Raw genomic sequence first — 17,021 nt, 5'->3', positions numbered from 1 at the left:
TTTTAAATAGAGAGCATAATATTTTTCTACTTCCCTTTCAGGGTGACTGTAAGGAAAGTATTTGTAAATCCTAAGTCAGTCTTTATATGAGTGAATAAAAAGTATTTATTGAATACTTCTTACATGCTCAAGGAATGTCAATAAAAATGTGATCTGTTATTATTATTATTATTACATTATTTCTTGTGTTTCTATAATATGTCAAGTAGAGAACCGAGTTTTAATAAACTTGAATTTTCCAACTCACTTTCTTTATTAACAACATAATTTCAAACATAGAAACTTTGGCCTGACCATTGTATGTGATCACTTCAGGTCTCGAACCCTTTGCTATATGACCAGTCTTCCAAATTCCAAAAAAGACTAACAAAATCTTGTATGAGGGACAATGGATTTTTGAAGTTGGATACTTTTGTATTCACTAAGCAGAATGATGAAAAAAAAAAACATCCTTTTATTTCTTTATATTGGCTTCTGATAAAACATTGGAGAATATTCAACAGTATAGACACCATCTTTTTTTCCATGGGGAAATGAGGTGAAAGACCAGGTGCTTTAATTGAATTTATATGCAGTGCTTGTTTTCTACAGACCTGGTACAAAGTCAGCAGAACTGTTATGACCCATTAACTGGTTTCAGGTTTATCAGAGACATCCATTAACACCATTTCAGATTTGAAGGTCAAGAGAAAATGCCAGGGGAGCTATTAGTATTTTATTATGATGTCATTTGTGACAGCTAAAATACTAAGAAAAGTGGAAACTGTATTTCTACATGTACTATGTGTAATAATTATCTGTTCCCCAGATAATTGGCTCCTCCACAATAAACTCCAAGCCCGAGTAAGGATGGACCAAACAACCAGTTTATTATCTTAAGCTTTGGGCGCATTGACCAGCTCCTCCATTCCTTTATTGGGACATGTCCCTAGGTATCTCCTTGCAACCTGGTCTACCTGAAAACTCTACTATACTGTATGTTAGTGTGAGGGCTTCTGTTCTTAGGCATTAACAATTCATCAATAAATGCTTATTATGTGCAAGACATTGTTCAGGGTGGGGAGAGTTTGGGTCTGAGGTAATGTGGTAATGAGGAAGGTAATAAATCTTAAAGTGCTTTTTAAATGTTTTAATATTGGCTATTACCTCTATATGATTCCTGGCTCAATCTTTATTCATGATAAGGATTGTTTTGCTGGAGAGAAATGCAACAGAATACTACTAAGTATAAGGCAATAATTCCATTATTTGTTTTTTCACTTAGATTATGTCATAATGACTTTAGAAAACTGGATGTGGGACCAAAAGGTTCAACTAACATTCGTCTACATCCTTCTAATGCTGTTGGTATCTTTGTAGGTCATGTAGATGACACACAGGGTAGCTTAGTCATTTAAATGATTGTTAAAATGCAATTCATCCTCAGTATATGGAAATCACCTTAAAGTTGAGAGGAAATATGTTGGTTCTTGCACCATTTAGAAACAGCTTCCTTCTTGAGGAGTGGAGCAGACACTCTTTTTTTTTTGCTGGCAGAATGGGGAATGATTTGTCCTTTAAAAAACACCATGCTATTCACAATTTCCAAATATTGAGTTGTCAGCTTCCATCTTAATTTGGCAGAGTTTATTTCATTCTTTCTGCTCAAAGCCTACACACATACATATATAACATAATTTATTATAATCATATAATTGTAATTATATATGCGTGTGTGTGGTAATATTTGAACCCGGGACTTCCTCTTGTCAGTAAGCTTACTATCCACTATCCTATGCAATAGTTAAATCTAATATTCCAATTATATACACACACACATATATATAATTACAATTATATGATTATAATATATAATATAATATGTGAATATAGGCAAGTCATTTAACTTATAAGTCTTTGGATTACAGAGAAATTACTGATGTAATTAAGTTGAAGAAATCTCCATACCAGGAGTTCTTATATCGAATTTGAAGTCTGGATAGTTGTCCCCATACCCCATTCACCCCAGCTCCCTCCCCCAAATCTACCAGAAATCAAGGTATTTCCTACACAGCTGTTGATCTCTAATGTTTAGGGCAGGGATTCTTTACCTGGGGTTCATAGAAAGATATCAGACGATTCATGAACTTAAATGAGCAGGAAATTTTTCATATTTATTTTTACTAGACTGAAATTTAGAGTTTTCTTCAATTATATAAAAACATTATTATCAGAAAGGTTCTGTAGGTCCCACCAGATTGCCTAAGGGGTTTAGCAATACATAAAAAAAATTTGTCAGCTTGTGACTTAGGACTTTGCTAATAATAAAAAAAATATATATATATATATATTCTATATATGTGTGTATATATATGTATATATACATATATATACACACATACACACACACATATAGTGCAGTTTGTTGAATATCCCTGTAGTCTCCAGAAGATACAAAAATCTTAAAAGTCCCCTTTTACTTAGTACTTTAGAAAATGGTGATTTTATATTTGGGGAAGGATGGAGATATCAGATTGTCACATCGTTCTTTTTGTAGTTTAGGCTGATGTGTATTAATAGATATACCAAATGAAGATATATTTTTCATTGTGTTTAAACTATGGGATAGGTTTTTTCCCCACTTAGCCACTTGTGACTTTCAGAATTTATCAATTTTTTGGGTCTAAGCCATTTTGCTATATAAATAAAGAGGGGCCTGATTGGACAGGTTGTGTTTCAGATTAAGTTCATGTGTCAACTTTTAATTTCTTCCAAATCACTACGCATACCATGCAGAAAGTTCATAATAGAAGAGCATGGTGTCATTTATTTTGTATGGATATAAAGTTTATAGGAAGATTGACTAATTGATTTGGGGTCTGTTCTAATTTATTGGAGGCCATAATTGCAAATGCCCATTGAAGAGGCCTGAAATGTTCTGCACAGAAAGGAATTTTTCTAGCTTTCTTTTTTGATAATCTGAATGATTTAGTTTTATAGAACTGCCTGTTTTCCCCATAAAAGACAATATATCTAGTGTCCATAAAGTAATACCAAGGTCAGAGATGCAGGCAATCCATAAATACCTTATCTGGAATCATCATAGTAAAGCTCTGTAATAAAAATATGATGCTGCTACTTCTTTAATAAGTAGTTCACAGCATAAAAAAAAACTACATTTGACCTCATCAAAATTCTCCCCAATAAATTGTTCTCAACCTTGCCTTTTCTCATTGCCACACATTGCCCTTCCTTGCCTAACAATGTTCTCTTGAATTCATTTGCATTTTTAATGAATTATTTGCTTCAGTGCCTTTTTGTTGAATTGAGCCATATGTTTACTATTCAAATTGCAATTTCCTGGTATATCCCTAATTTAAACCCTTGTCTTAGAGCTTTTGAATCCTTTATTGAATTGTTTTAGACACTTTATCAGACTTCTTAACTAATATACTCTCTTGTTTTCTCACCTTGTGCATTTCTTTTCTTTGGGAGGGACCTTTTATTCCATATGAAATATTTTTCTCTGCTCATAATCTTTAATAAATTATACATCACAATGACCCCAGAACAATTAAATTCATTTATTGGTTATTTGAACAAAACAGGTACATTGATAATTCTGTGTCCTATTTACAGTGTTCTATATTGGTAAAATAATTGTAAAATGACAGATATAGGTATTTGGAGATAAGAGAAAAACCAGGGCTTATGATTATCCAGTGCTTTTATTACAAAGTATGGAGGATGAGTGGTCATCACCCGTCTAACTTCAAGTATTGTATTTAAAAGCATATCATGTAAAAAGTCCAGGTTTTTTCCACTGTTAAAATTCAAGGTAGAATGTTATACTTAGAAGTAAAAATAGAGCACTTGACTTTGAAATTTTAATATCCTTTGAAAAACAGTTTAAATGTAAAATGAATGAAACTCAAGGGGCTTATTTATATAGAGCTGCTTTGTCAAGAAGCCACCTCCCAGTCTTTATTGTAGCTGGTGGTCATGGCTTTATATACTCTCTATTATTGTTTCTCGTTTATGATTAAACCCAGTAAAATGATGGTTCTAACCCCTTGTTAACACCATCACTTTAACGAGACAGCAAGGGTGAGGGAAAAGCTGGTCACATTGATTGGCTGCCCTAATGGGCTATTATCAAGTGGTCAGAGGGAATAAAATACTTATTTTCATCAGAGGTTAAAATCAGAAGACATAATCACTTTGGTCATCCAGTTACTCCACAATAAAATTATTTGACCGCTGTTTTGTTATTTTATTCTCTCTCCTCTGTCCATTCAAATGTTTGTTTGCCATCATGAAGCTACCATCTCCGACTGAAGGCCATATGCTGGGGTAATAAAGTGGTTGAGAATATAACTCCTGATTATATGTTCTTCTCCTAAACGTCTTAATTAGACTCCTTCCTAATAAACATGTTAAACGTACAAATTAAACTCTGAAAGAAAAGTCTGTGAAAGGATGATTTTGTGTTCTTTCTGGGGGTTTCAGAAAAGAGGAAAATATAGGTCATTGACCATTACTGATGATAGAAATATCTGAAAAGAAAAAAATGCCTCAAAAACCACTGCTTGATGGTGACTTTCATTTGTTTTTCAATTGTTTTTTAGCCATAACTGACTCTTTGTGACCCCATTGGGATTTTTTTTTAATTGAAGCTTTTTATTTCCAATCCATTTGGGATTTTTTTTGGCAAAGATATTGATTGGAATGATTTGCTATTTCTTTCTCCTACTCATTTTACAGATGAGAAAATTGAGACCAAAAAGGGAGTTAGTTAAGTCATACCACTAGTAATTATCTGAGGCAAACTTTGAATTTGGAAAGGTGTCCAGACTCATCATCCACTGCACCACCTCACTTCGATACCTTTCCTTCATATTCAGATAATGAATAGAAAAGCAGAAGCATACTGAATTTTACACTGAAATGTTAAATATGAGCAAAAGCTATTATCTATGATGGATTTTATTTTTTTTCATACCCTATCATGGGTGCACTAGTGCAAAACCTTTTTGCCATGTCTAGTTAGATAATACTTACAATTTTAGTTATATAAAATTATCAAACATTTCTGCTTAGTTTTTTTGAAATGAAATCTTTTGTAAATAGAATTAAATTGGCCTTTGATAGAAGGCAAAAAAATTAAGGATGGGTAAGTGGATAAGAGAAATGAGAGAGGAGGAGAGGGAATGAAGCCTGATATTATGGTTTCAAAACAAGAAGAAATTGTTACAGAACATTTCATGGAATACACATGTCACCTCATCTATTAATTTATAAATAGAAAGGGAGAAAAATGAAATATAAATAGGATTCGGAGATGGGAAGAAGGGAGGATATCTAGACCAGTATAGTGGTACATAGAAGGATCATAGGGTGATCATTATCAGATTTATTATTAATTAAATTATTTTAATTATATATTAGTAATATTTAATATATTATATTATATATAAATTGATATATATATATATAAATTATACATTTATATTAATTTAATCTATTTCATAGATATATTTATTATATATTTAATATATGACTCATATTATATAACATTTAGTATATAATATATTTCATGAATATATAATATAACCCATTATAATACTCTAATATATTAATAATATTATAAATAATAATTAATTGTTAATTAATTAGATTACTCATTATTAGATTTCATGGATTATTGGATGATCTTAGAGGTCATTTAATCTAGTGGTATAGACTCAAATAGTTTTGGAGGTTGGGGCTTCATGATTCCATGATCTGTTCTTCTATCCACTGCATCTCCTACCTAATTTGAGATAATCATCCAACAAGACAGAAGAATATTACCACAGGTTAGGATGCTAAGGGGAGGAAATTGGACCTGAGGCATATGAGAGAGAATAATAAGGTAATAAGTAAATGGTGTGAGCAGAGGAGCAAAGGTATAATGTGTTTGGGAACCAATGAGCAGACCAATTTATTTCTAGCTATTTATTTGATTTGTATGTTCTGATCATTAACAACTATAATAAAACACCAAAATTTGTGTTTGAGAGTAACTAGTTTTCATGTCTCTGTTAGGGCTGTTTAAGGAAAAACTACCTTGGTGGTGAGGAACAGCTCCTGGCAGCGTGGGAGAGAAAAGTAGGAATCAGGATAGGAAAAAAAGAGGGGGAAAGAATTAAGATGCAGTAATTCAAATCCTCCTCTTCCCCCCAAAAAGAGATGTATTATGGCAAAGGGGGCTGGCAAACTAAGGACAAAGGTACAGGCCAGTTAATTCACTAAAAAAAAGTTTGAGAGGAATATAGAGACTTGCTGGTTTTAGAGGGAATCACATTTTTCCCAAGATCAAGAAAACTCACTAGAATGAATGTGGGATCATAGCATGCTTTTAACGGATGGCAGCCTTGATATCCTTCTCTTCTCTGAACAGATAATCATCTCAGAAACTGGAATCTATACATTTCTACCTCCAATATAGAATTACTTATTCAGTTAATGTCATTCAGTTGAAAACTCTTTCTTCTGTCAGAATTAAACCAGCTCCAGGTACTTTTGGGTCATGAGAGACCAGGATGGTCTTTTTAATTGAAATTCACAGATTTTTCCTATGCTAGAAAATCTGTTTTATGTGGGCTGCTAGCAGATACTGAAACTGCATCTCTTATTACCCCAGACTACTCCTTAGTGGAAGTGCTATTGAACAGAGAAATGACCAATGGCAACAAGTAGCCAGTGAAATAAAGAGGGCAAGGACTAGATAAGCCATAAGCTAGGTAAGGAAACCAACTGCCGACTACTATGCTAAATGCTGAGACTGACATGTGGAGTCTTTGATTCCTGTTCAAGGATCTAGGCGGGCGATTCATGTTGAAGGGAATTTAAAAATTTAGCATGAAACATTTCCCACTAAATCAGTAAGCCAGGGTGAAGGTATAAGCGGTGTTGGTACCCATGTGTATAGATTAAATTTTGAAATACATCTTAGTGTGTCTGGTCAGACATGGATGAAAACTAGGACTGAAAATTAGGTCACTCCCAATGAATAATACATGCAGAATTGCTTATCTTTATATTAGAGGGCAGGAAGGGTACAGATAGACTTTTTCATTGCTGCAGGAAATAATTCACAGGTAGGATAACTTTGTATGGTTAGTCCTAGATCATTTACATTATCTCAGGTTTTATTCCACTATTTTTAATACCTTTTCTTATTTTTTTTCCCTACACATTTTTTAAAATTTCAAATCATACTAGTTTGATTCTAGTTTATGTAGAATGACAAATTCTTTCCATTATACCATCAAGAAAATAATATGTTTATTATTCATGCTAACTGGTCACCACCATATTGAATGTAACAACTGTCATGATTAACATTTTCATAATATTTTAACTTTTCTAAGCATTTGACTTTATTTTTTCTCATTTGATCATGGTCATCTCATGTGAAATAGATGTTTGCTGTTATTTTCCCCATTTTAAAAATGAAAAAATTAAGGCTGAGAAGTTGTCATTTGCTTACCATTCTACTCCATAATTACCAATATTTCCATGTAAAATATATTTTAAATAGCCTTGAAAATATTCCCCCATCAATTAAGAATGAAATGTACTTCAAAAGTCTGTTACCAAACAATCAATATTCACATCAGTCATAAAAAAACAAAAAACTTTATGTTATTTAGTTATTTAAGTCTTTATTTAAATATTTTTTTCTTGCCTTACTTTTCCTTATCCTGTTTTCATGATTCTACCCTACCTCAATATCATGATTTAGTCTATCATGCTAAATGTGGAAGATACCAAATTATGAGTCAATCCTCTCAGGCAATTTTTTTTAAAGGAAAAACTAAGGAGTTGTAGATAGAAGAAAGTAGCTTAGAAGAAGGCCATTGGAAGAGGAACATATCACACACATTTTTTTCATCTTAAGGGCATTAAAGTTAGGATGGATTTGTGTATTATTCTAAGGAGAATAGCTCTCTTATTGATTTACAAGAGATGCTGCAAACCCTGGATATAGAGATGAAAGTGGAGGGAAGTATATTGCAATCTGGATGTCCTCCTTCCCTCCTTCCTAGCTCTGAATACTATCTGAATAAATTGTCTTAGTTTTCACATGCTGAAATAATACATTTATAAATTTCTACAATTTATAAATCTTTTTGAATGAAATAATCTATTTTCCTTTTTTTTTTCCTGAGGCAATTGGGGTTAAGTGACTTGCCTAGGGTCACACAGCTAGTTTGAGGGCAGATTTGAACTCTGGTCCTCTTGACTTCAGGGCTGGTGCTCTATCAAATATTTTTTCCCTTATGCCAATATTCACATTTTCACATTGTTATTATTTATCTTTAGTATTCATTTTCAAAAATTTTAAGGTTCTTGAAGTACTTTATTTTTTCTCTTTTTTTAAAAATTTATTTTTATATTTATCTTTTATTAAAGCTTTTTATTTACAAAACATATGCATGGGTAATTTTCCCAATATTGACCCTTGCTTTTTGTTCCAAATTTCCCCCTCCTTTCCCCCATCCCCTCAACTAGCTGGTAGGCAGTCCAATACATGTTAAATATGTTAAGTCTAATATATGTATACATATTTATACAGTTATCTTGCTGCATGAGAAAAATCAGAAAAAAAAGGAAGAAAAAGAAAAACTGAGAAAGAAAACAAAATGCAAAAAAGTAGCAACAGAGAGAGTGAGAATGCTATATTGTGTTCCACACTCTGTTCCCATGATTTTCTCTCTGGGTGTCAGTGGCTCTCTTCATCACTGCACAAGTGGAACTGGTTTGAATCCTCTCATTGTTGATCATTTACCATTTGGAAAATGGCTTGGTTTCTTATAAATTAGAGTCAATTCTCTCTATATTTTGTAAATGAGACCTTTATCAGAACCTTTAACTGTAAAAATGTTTTCCCAGGTTACTTCCCTTCTAATCTTGTCTGCATTAGTTTTGTTTGCATAAAACCTTTTTAACTTAATATAATCAAAATTTTCTATTTTGTGATCAATAATGATCTTTGGTCACAAATTCCTTCCTTCTCCATAGATCTGAGAGGTAAACTATCCTATGTTCTTCAGTTTTGTTTATAATCTCATTCTTTATGTTTAGATCATGAACCCATTTCTACCTTATTTTGGTATACAGTGTTAGGTGTGGATCAATGCCTATTTTCTGCCATACTAGTTTCCAATTTTCCCAGCAGTTTTTGTCAAATAGTGAATTCTTATCCCAAAAGCTGAGAATGTGGTCCATTCTCAAACTTGATAAACTGTTCTATTTCAGTTATTTTAAAATTATTTTATCTATATAAAACATAAATGGGTAAAGAAATGGAAAAGAGTTTAGTAAAATGTTGGATTTGATTCCATCATCAGCATGTTTTGATTTGAATTTATATGGTCATAGAGACCAAAAAAGATATCAAGGAAAGAGGGTATCAGGGTGAGAATAGGAGTAGGGAGAATCACTTTGCATTCTGGGATAATAAAGGAATATAAGGGCTCAAAGGTGAATTGTTACGATGATTTTTAATTGGCCCATGTTATTTATTTCCTTTTCTACTCCCTTTTTTAAAAACCAAATTCCTTATTCTGATTTTCTCAAGTGCCTTTTCCCCTTTTCTTTACCTGTTAAAAATCTATACATCTTTTAAGCTCCACTTAAATTATTATTTTATTTAAAATCTTTCTAAATTTCTTCTGAAAATATCCTTTTTTCTAGGAGTTCACATAGCATTTTGTCCCCATGCATTATGGTTATCTGTAAGGAAATGGGTGACTTATTGGGTTGAATGATGAGGAATTGTGTCTTACTTATGCATAGCAAAAAACCTTGCACTCAGTACGTACTTGGTCAATATTTGTTGAAGTGGTTGAAATTCTTTAGAGCTCTGAATGGAACTGTTCTTCTGGCAATAAGAATTTTGTGAAAGAGGTCTCTAAATTATTCTGTTAGCTAGAACATGCAATTGTTTGTTTAAGGAATGTGTTTGGAGAAGATGAAATAATTTATCAGGTGGTTATATTAAAGCATCTTGCAGAATATTTCTGTCTCTATCATAGATTAAATCACTCCCTACTGAGAGAAGAACAATGGGGAGATGACTCCAATAAAAGTGAACCAAGTAGTTTTTGTTACTGACTCCACAGGGCTGTTGTGAAGGTTAGGGTTCATGAAGCATTTAGAATTACTCCAAAGGGTGATATAATTAAACTATTATTATTAAAACACAAAAGCAGGACAATCAATCACTTCTTGATTTAACTTGCTGACAATTTCATCACTCTCAGGGCAGAGGAACTAATGATAGAGACTGCTGCTCTGAACCTAATTTTGGCCAACAAGAAAGAAGTAAGCAGGATTTTGTCAGAAAGTGACAATCAAGAATGCAAAGAATAAACCAATGTTTGGTGATGGCCATTGGACCAAAATTCAAGTATCTTTGTGACCTTGGGGGGGATATTTAAGTTTTTGGTACAATTTTGTCATCAATAAAATGAGGGTATTAATACATGCCCTGCCTATTTTACAAGCTCATCAAAGAGAGTTGTACTTGAAACTAAAATTCTGGATTCAAGTCAGGAATTTATGACTTAGTCTTTGTGCAACTTCAGGGAAGTTACTTCTCAGCTTCATTTTCCTTCTTATAAAATGAGTAGTTTGTATTAGATTATTATTAGGGAAGGTTATGATACAAGCATTCCTTTTATTCTGTTAAATGCCAATGCAAGATGCCTTCCTCCTGTATCATCATCATCATCATCTTTGTCTTCCTCCAGCAGCATCATCCTCAATCCACTTCCATTTCTAGCCAATTTCAAAAAAATTTAAAGGAGATAGATATGATCACATGAACTGGGACTCAGAAATGGTTCTTACTCTAAAAAGATATTAATATTTTTACACATATAACATAACTTGGTACAATAGTATTATCAGAAAAGCAAATTTAAATTGAGTCATTAATGTTATTTTTGTACAGAAAGGATATCACATGAATGAATGAGAATATTTTTACCTGTACTGTGAGTAATATTAGTCTGATTTAAAATGCCTCTTCTTTGCAACACTTGTGCTAGAAGGCTTCATAATTTGCTCAGAGTATGAGTAGTATTCAGTGAAATGTTCTTATAATGTGACCCATTCATATGGACATGCTGCAGATCACAGAAAGTGTGTCTACTGAAACACAGAAAGTGAATATAAGAGGAGAAGAAATAGACTAATATATCAGATTTAGGTTATAAGAAGACTAATTTTTGCTGTCTCTGGCTTCTTTGGGGATTTAGCAGAATATCTTTCTTGTATATCATAATCAATCACTTAATAAATACTTTTTGATTAAGAGTTTGAAAAGCCTTTTCTTTTTCTTTCTTTCTTTTTTTTTGTCTATTCATTATAGCAGTCAGGATGCTCTTTGAGTAGCATCTCTCTCTTTGTGTTATTTCTTAAATTTTATCACCTTCTCACTAACTAAGGAATTGATGAGTTCTTGTCATAATTCTATCATAATGTAAATCGACTTTTTCCCCTAGCTTATTTTATTTTCACATTTGTGGATCATGAGCTTAGTGCAAATACTGAGACTTTTTAAAGATGCCATTCAGTTAACCAAAAAGAAAGGTTGAAATTTTATATTATTGTACATATCTCCAGCTTCTGCATGTCTTGCTTTCTCCTCTGTCCCTTCCTTGTACAGTAAAACAATCTACTCCTCTCTGTCCTCTCCTATCCTTATTTCCTTCCTTTGCTCTCCTCTCCTCTCACCCTTTCCCTCCCTCCTTCCTTCCTTCCTTCCTTCCTTCCCTTCTTCCTTTCTTCCCTCCTTCTTTCCTTCCTTCACTCCTTCCCATCTTTCCTCTCTCTCCTTCTTCCTTCCCTCCCTCCCTCTTTCCTTCTTTGTTCCTTCCCGCCTTCTCTCCTTCCTTCTTCTGTCCCTCCCTCCCTCCCTCCTTCCCCATGATTTATAAGCACACTTGAGGATCTCCTAAGTAGAGCTGTTTCTCTCAATCTGTCTGGTTGATGGAATGTGAGGTAGAGCTTCAATTCTATTCAGCATTGCCTCTACAGAGTTATCTTGTCCTACAAGGAATTAATCCAGATTCTTGTTGAATCAGTCTTTTGATACTAATGGCTAAAATCATTTAGACTATTCCTGAACTGAAAAGTAAACAAAAAGTCAAATTGCTTAGAGTCTCATTTCCCTCACCTGGAAGATAAAGATGTTAGAAACAGTAATTTATAAGGTACCTTCCAACTCTAAATGTATGATTCTGTGATGCTATAAGGTAGATACCAAGTAACACAAATTTCTGGATTTAGGACTACGTCCATACAGAAATGTGCCATTGATCTCCACTCTGTCAAGCTGTGCTGTAGGTGAGGAAGATTATTGATGTTCAGTTCCCAGTGGGCACTAGAATATTTAGATACACACCCACATCACACACACACATATTGCTGAGGAAACATGATCTGGGAATACTCATGCTTGCTACAGCCACCTGCAAAAGCCTGATTTACTTCCTCATTAAGTCTGGTGATATTATCCCCTGCTTTGTGAAGATTAAGAAAAGTTAGACAGGTGCCACACACCATGAGCTGTAGGTCATTTGTACCTTCTCCCATTTTCTATCAAATTTATTTTTTTTTATTCTTTGTTGGTATTCCATGAAACCATGATAGGATTCAGCAGCAATTTATAGCCAAGCATATACTCTTGAAAGCCACAAAAATCCTATTTTGCTTCCAGAGTAGGAAGAAATTTAGTCAACATTTATTAAATCTCATTGGTGTCTGTAGACCTCCATTCTGAAATTAAAGATATTAAATATAATCTGCTCAGGAAAATTTAGATAAGTATTGATTATCTAATAAATATCTGTTTATACATTGAGTTCATTAAGTTTTTCCCAGTAGCATCTATTGTGATTGAAGAGAAGGACTCTGATTTGTCAGATTTCAATTGGTTTTTGAAAAAATGATGTTTTCACCACCAATAACAAACATTGGAGTTTGTGAACTCTGAATCATAGATACTTCAAGTTGGAATATGTCTTTGAAATCAGGAATAAGGACCACCTTTGTATCTCCCAAAGTACCTGATACATAATAAGTACCTAATAAATGTTGTTGAAATTATTTGAGTTCAATTACATTGATATTCAAGTTGTATAGTCCACCATTCAGTGCAGAAACCTTCCATCCGTAACATCCTTCACTCACTATTTTACTTTAATATTATTTTCTGGTTGATGCATTTATAACTAAATTGCCAAAATGTCAGACCTTTTCAAAGCTATTTTTTGAAATGTTATATGATCATATTGTCCTATGAGATTGTGTATGGTGTAGTTTATTTTATAACATTTTCTCTGTCGTTTTATGTAAGTTAAAGTAAGCATCATTTGTGGTACTTAACTTAGATCTGTATGGGTGCCATGGCACAGATAAATTACAATCACCTGTTACTCTCTCATTCTAAAATTTTAAGAGCAAAGCTAATTTGAGAGGCACAGTTAACAGCAGAAAAGTCACAACCCTTATGTATTAAAAATCAGAAAGCTGAAACATAGTCAGCTATATCTATATCTGTCTCTCTCTAGAAGTACTAATAGTTACTTCATTGTTCATATTTTATATTGACCCAGGCATGTGAACAAGATAAAGATCTTGACTACTAACCATCCAGGTCTGTCAGAGGTAACAAGTCTGTGAGTCCCAGAGTATAATTCTCAAAGTGGGAAACCCCCTTAAGTTTAATAAAGTGTTGAGAAAAAAAGGGAGACAGGTGACTTTGCACATCCCTCCCTCACTTAAATCCAGTTCACTTGCACATCATGTCATCACCTCCCTGATGTCATTTTCCTTTTTGAGAACGAAGAACAAATAACAACTGTCCCTAGATATATACTTGTATATGTTCCTGGGAGCAGAAGTAAGAGAGAAAAGTTGCAAAAAAGTAAACATTAACTTAATGCCAAGGGAAAAAATATTCCTAACACTTAGAACTTCCAAAAAAGTGTAATAGATCCCCTTGGGAGATGATGAATTCCCCCTCTTTAAATTTCTTTAAACAGAAATTAGATGATCATTTGTCACACATAGAGCAGCTAAGTGGTATAGTGGTTAGAACACGAGGTTTAGAATCAGAAGACTTATTTTCATGAGTTCAAATTTGGTCTCAGATGCTTAGTAGCTATGGGATCCTGAATAAGTTATTTAACCAGTTAGTCTCAGTTCTTCCTCATCTGTAAAATATAATGAAGAAAGAAATGGCAAATCACTCCAGTGTCCTTGCCAAGAAAACCCTAGATGGGAACATGAAGAGTTGGATGCAACGGCTATGGCTCAACAACAGCAATTATCGCAGACTTCCTTTTGGATGGAGGTTGGACAAGACGGCCACTGTAGGCCACTGTAGGCCACTGTAGTTCATTCCAACATTCAAATTCTGTGATTTTGTGATATCTTAAAATATACATTGACTTAGTTCCTTTTTTTAAGTCACTGTTTTGTTATTGATTTAAAAAAGGAATTCTTCCATCATACCATAAAACTACAGTGATTTGCAGTTTTAAATTAACCACATATGGTTTTCAACAACAATTATGCGCAAAATTATAGTCAACTTCTTGCTTATCTACATGTCAATTATATATTTTATGGCTTATCTGCAGTAGTTTATCAGTTTTTGTCTGTCATCAAGAATATATTTGGGATACCTCACCCTACATAAGTTTCGTCTAGGGAACAGAAATGAATTCTGATATTAGCTGAGAAGAATACAGTTTTGATGGTAAATCTTCCAAAGTCATATAATGCATTTTAAAACCAAATGCAAAAGAAGTTTTATATAAACTGTGGATTGATATTGCCCATGCTGTGAATTCTCTTCATTAGCACAGGTAATTGAAAATTAACTATATGTTGAGTGACTATAGAGATGCTGATGATAAAAAGAAAAATATTCAAATAAGCTGGGTTATTTATTTTATATCTATTTCAGTTTTTCAACTCACATCAAATAGTTTTATCTCATGGGAACCACACTTGCATGAGTCTAATCAGAGAATATTTATTGTGCAAGGCTTAGGTTTGTTCTTTGCCCTTAATCCTCCACTCAATGCTCCCCTTATTCCAATAGTAATAGAAAAAAAAAAGTTATTAATTTAAGTCTTTTTTTCTTGGTAGGAAATACTATGGTAATGAAAATGAGAGAAAAAGAACTCTGGTGGTACAAGAAAAGACAGAAAATATGTATTGTAGATGAGTGCCAGGTTTAGAGTCAGAAATATATGGTCCCACTTCTGCCATGTGTTGTTCATGTGAATAGGGCCAAGACAGTGTCCCAGAACACCTTCTAAGATTCTAAATTTCATAGTTGGTGGGAGTTTCCATAGTACCTCAAACTAATGAAATCAAACCTATGAACCAAATTAAAAAATAGGTAAGGGTAAATGTTTTCTTGGACATGCTTAGTCTCACCTCCCTTTAAAAATATTAATTTCCTTCAGTTTCAGAAAAGAGAATAATTGATATGAATAATTTCTCTGTTCTAGTATGGTACTGTTAAATAATAAGGAAAATTTATTTTCCTTTGATGATGTAAAAATTATTGGAAATGTACTACACCCTTTGGTGTATCGTAAAACTTCATGCACATTTAAAAACTCATATTAATTATGTCAGCTAAATTCTAATATCATAATTTAACTTGTATGATGCAGGTGTTATTTTTTTGGATATATCTTGCAGTTTTTTGTGAAATTTTATATTATCACTCAGGCATGAAAAATTGGTAATTTAAGCAATCTGTTTGCTTTCACATTGTCTTTTTTGCATTTCTTTGTGACTGAAGCTTATAACTTTCAGATTCAACTATTTGAAGTTAGAAATTCATAGAGAAATTAAGAGATTTTCTATCCATCTATCCCTTAAAGAAACATCAGCCATATAATGCCTCTCTCTCTCTCTCTCTCTCTCTCTCTCTCTCTCTCTCTCTCTCTCTCTCTCTCTCTCTCTCTGTCTCTCTCTCTCTCTGTCTCTCTCTCTCTCTCTCTCTGTCTCTCTCTCTCTCTCTCTCTCTCTCTCTCTCTCTCTCTCTCTCTCTCTCTCTCTCTCTCTGTCTTACTGGAAACTAGCTAAGGATATGATTCATTCACTTTTCCACAATGAGCCTCGTAAAGGTAGGAAATATTCCCTACTGACCTCCTAATCCTCCCTCTAATCCCAACCAACACTGGAATTCTGGGATTTAGTTAATAATGGTATCTTAGTCAGAAATTCCACTCAAGGAAGACCAACTCTTTTTATTTATTTTTTTTTTTTTTTTTTTTTTTTTTTTTTTTTTTTTTAATTTTTTATTTTATTTTATAATTATTACATTTTTTGACAGTACATATGCATGGGTAATTTTTTACAACATTATCCCTTGCACTTACTTCTATTCAGATTTTTTCCCTTCCTCCCCCAACCCCCCTCCCCCCAGATGGCAGGCAGTCTTATATATGTTAAGTATATTACAGTATAATTTAGATACAATATATGTGTGTAGAACCGAATTTTTTGTTGCACAGGAAGAATTGGATTCAAAAGGTAAAAATAACAGTTTACATTCATTTCCCAGTGTTCCTTTTCTGGATGTAGCTGGTTCTGTCCATCATTAATCAATTGGAATTGGATTAGCTCTTCTCTATGTTGAAGAAATCCACTTCCATCAGCATACATCTTCGTACAGTATCATTGTTGAAGTGTATAATGATCTTCTGGTTCTGCTCATTTCACTCAGCATCAGTTGATGTAAGTCTCTCCAAGCCTCTCTGTATTTCTCCTGTTGGTCATTTCTTATAGAACAATAATATTCCATAACATTCATATACCATAGTTTACCCAACCATTCTCCAATTGATGGACATCCATTCATCTTCCAGCTTCTAGCCACTATGAAAAGGGCTGCCACAAACATTTTGGCACATACAGGACCCTTTCCCTTCTCTAGTAGTTCCTTGGGGTATAAG

The 17,021-nt window shown here is 33.3% G+C and overlaps 1 protein-coding gene across 11 annotated transcripts in view; it reads left to right on the top strand.

The window, feature by feature from the left end:
• The window catches only part of KLF12 (KLF transcription factor 12), a 536,656-nt gene that overhangs the window by 317,138 nt on the left and 202,497 nt on the right, over positions 1-17,021 (top strand). Inside the window, exon 4 of one of the 11 annotated variants that reach the window (XM_074299260.1) lies at positions 16,146-16,190. The exons of the other annotated variants lie outside the window; for them this stretch is intronic. Coding sequence (XP_074155361.1) covers positions 16,176-16,190 — 15 coding nt within the window. The 5' untranslated portion in view covers positions 16,146-16,175. The remainder of the gene's footprint in view (positions 1-16,145; positions 16,191-17,021) is intronic. 11 annotated transcript variants of the gene reach the window in all.

The sequence above is a fragment of the Sminthopsis crassicaudata genome, chromosome 3 (genome assembly GCF_048593235.1).
Source record: "Sminthopsis crassicaudata isolate SCR6 chromosome 3, ASM4859323v1, whole genome shotgun sequence".
In the NCBI taxonomy this organism is placed as follows: domain Eukaryota; kingdom Metazoa; phylum Chordata; class Mammalia; order Dasyuromorphia; family Dasyuridae; genus Sminthopsis; species Sminthopsis crassicaudata.
The sequence above is the reverse complement of the archived record's forward strand: the minus strand, read 5'-3'. Positions and strand labels throughout refer to the sequence as shown.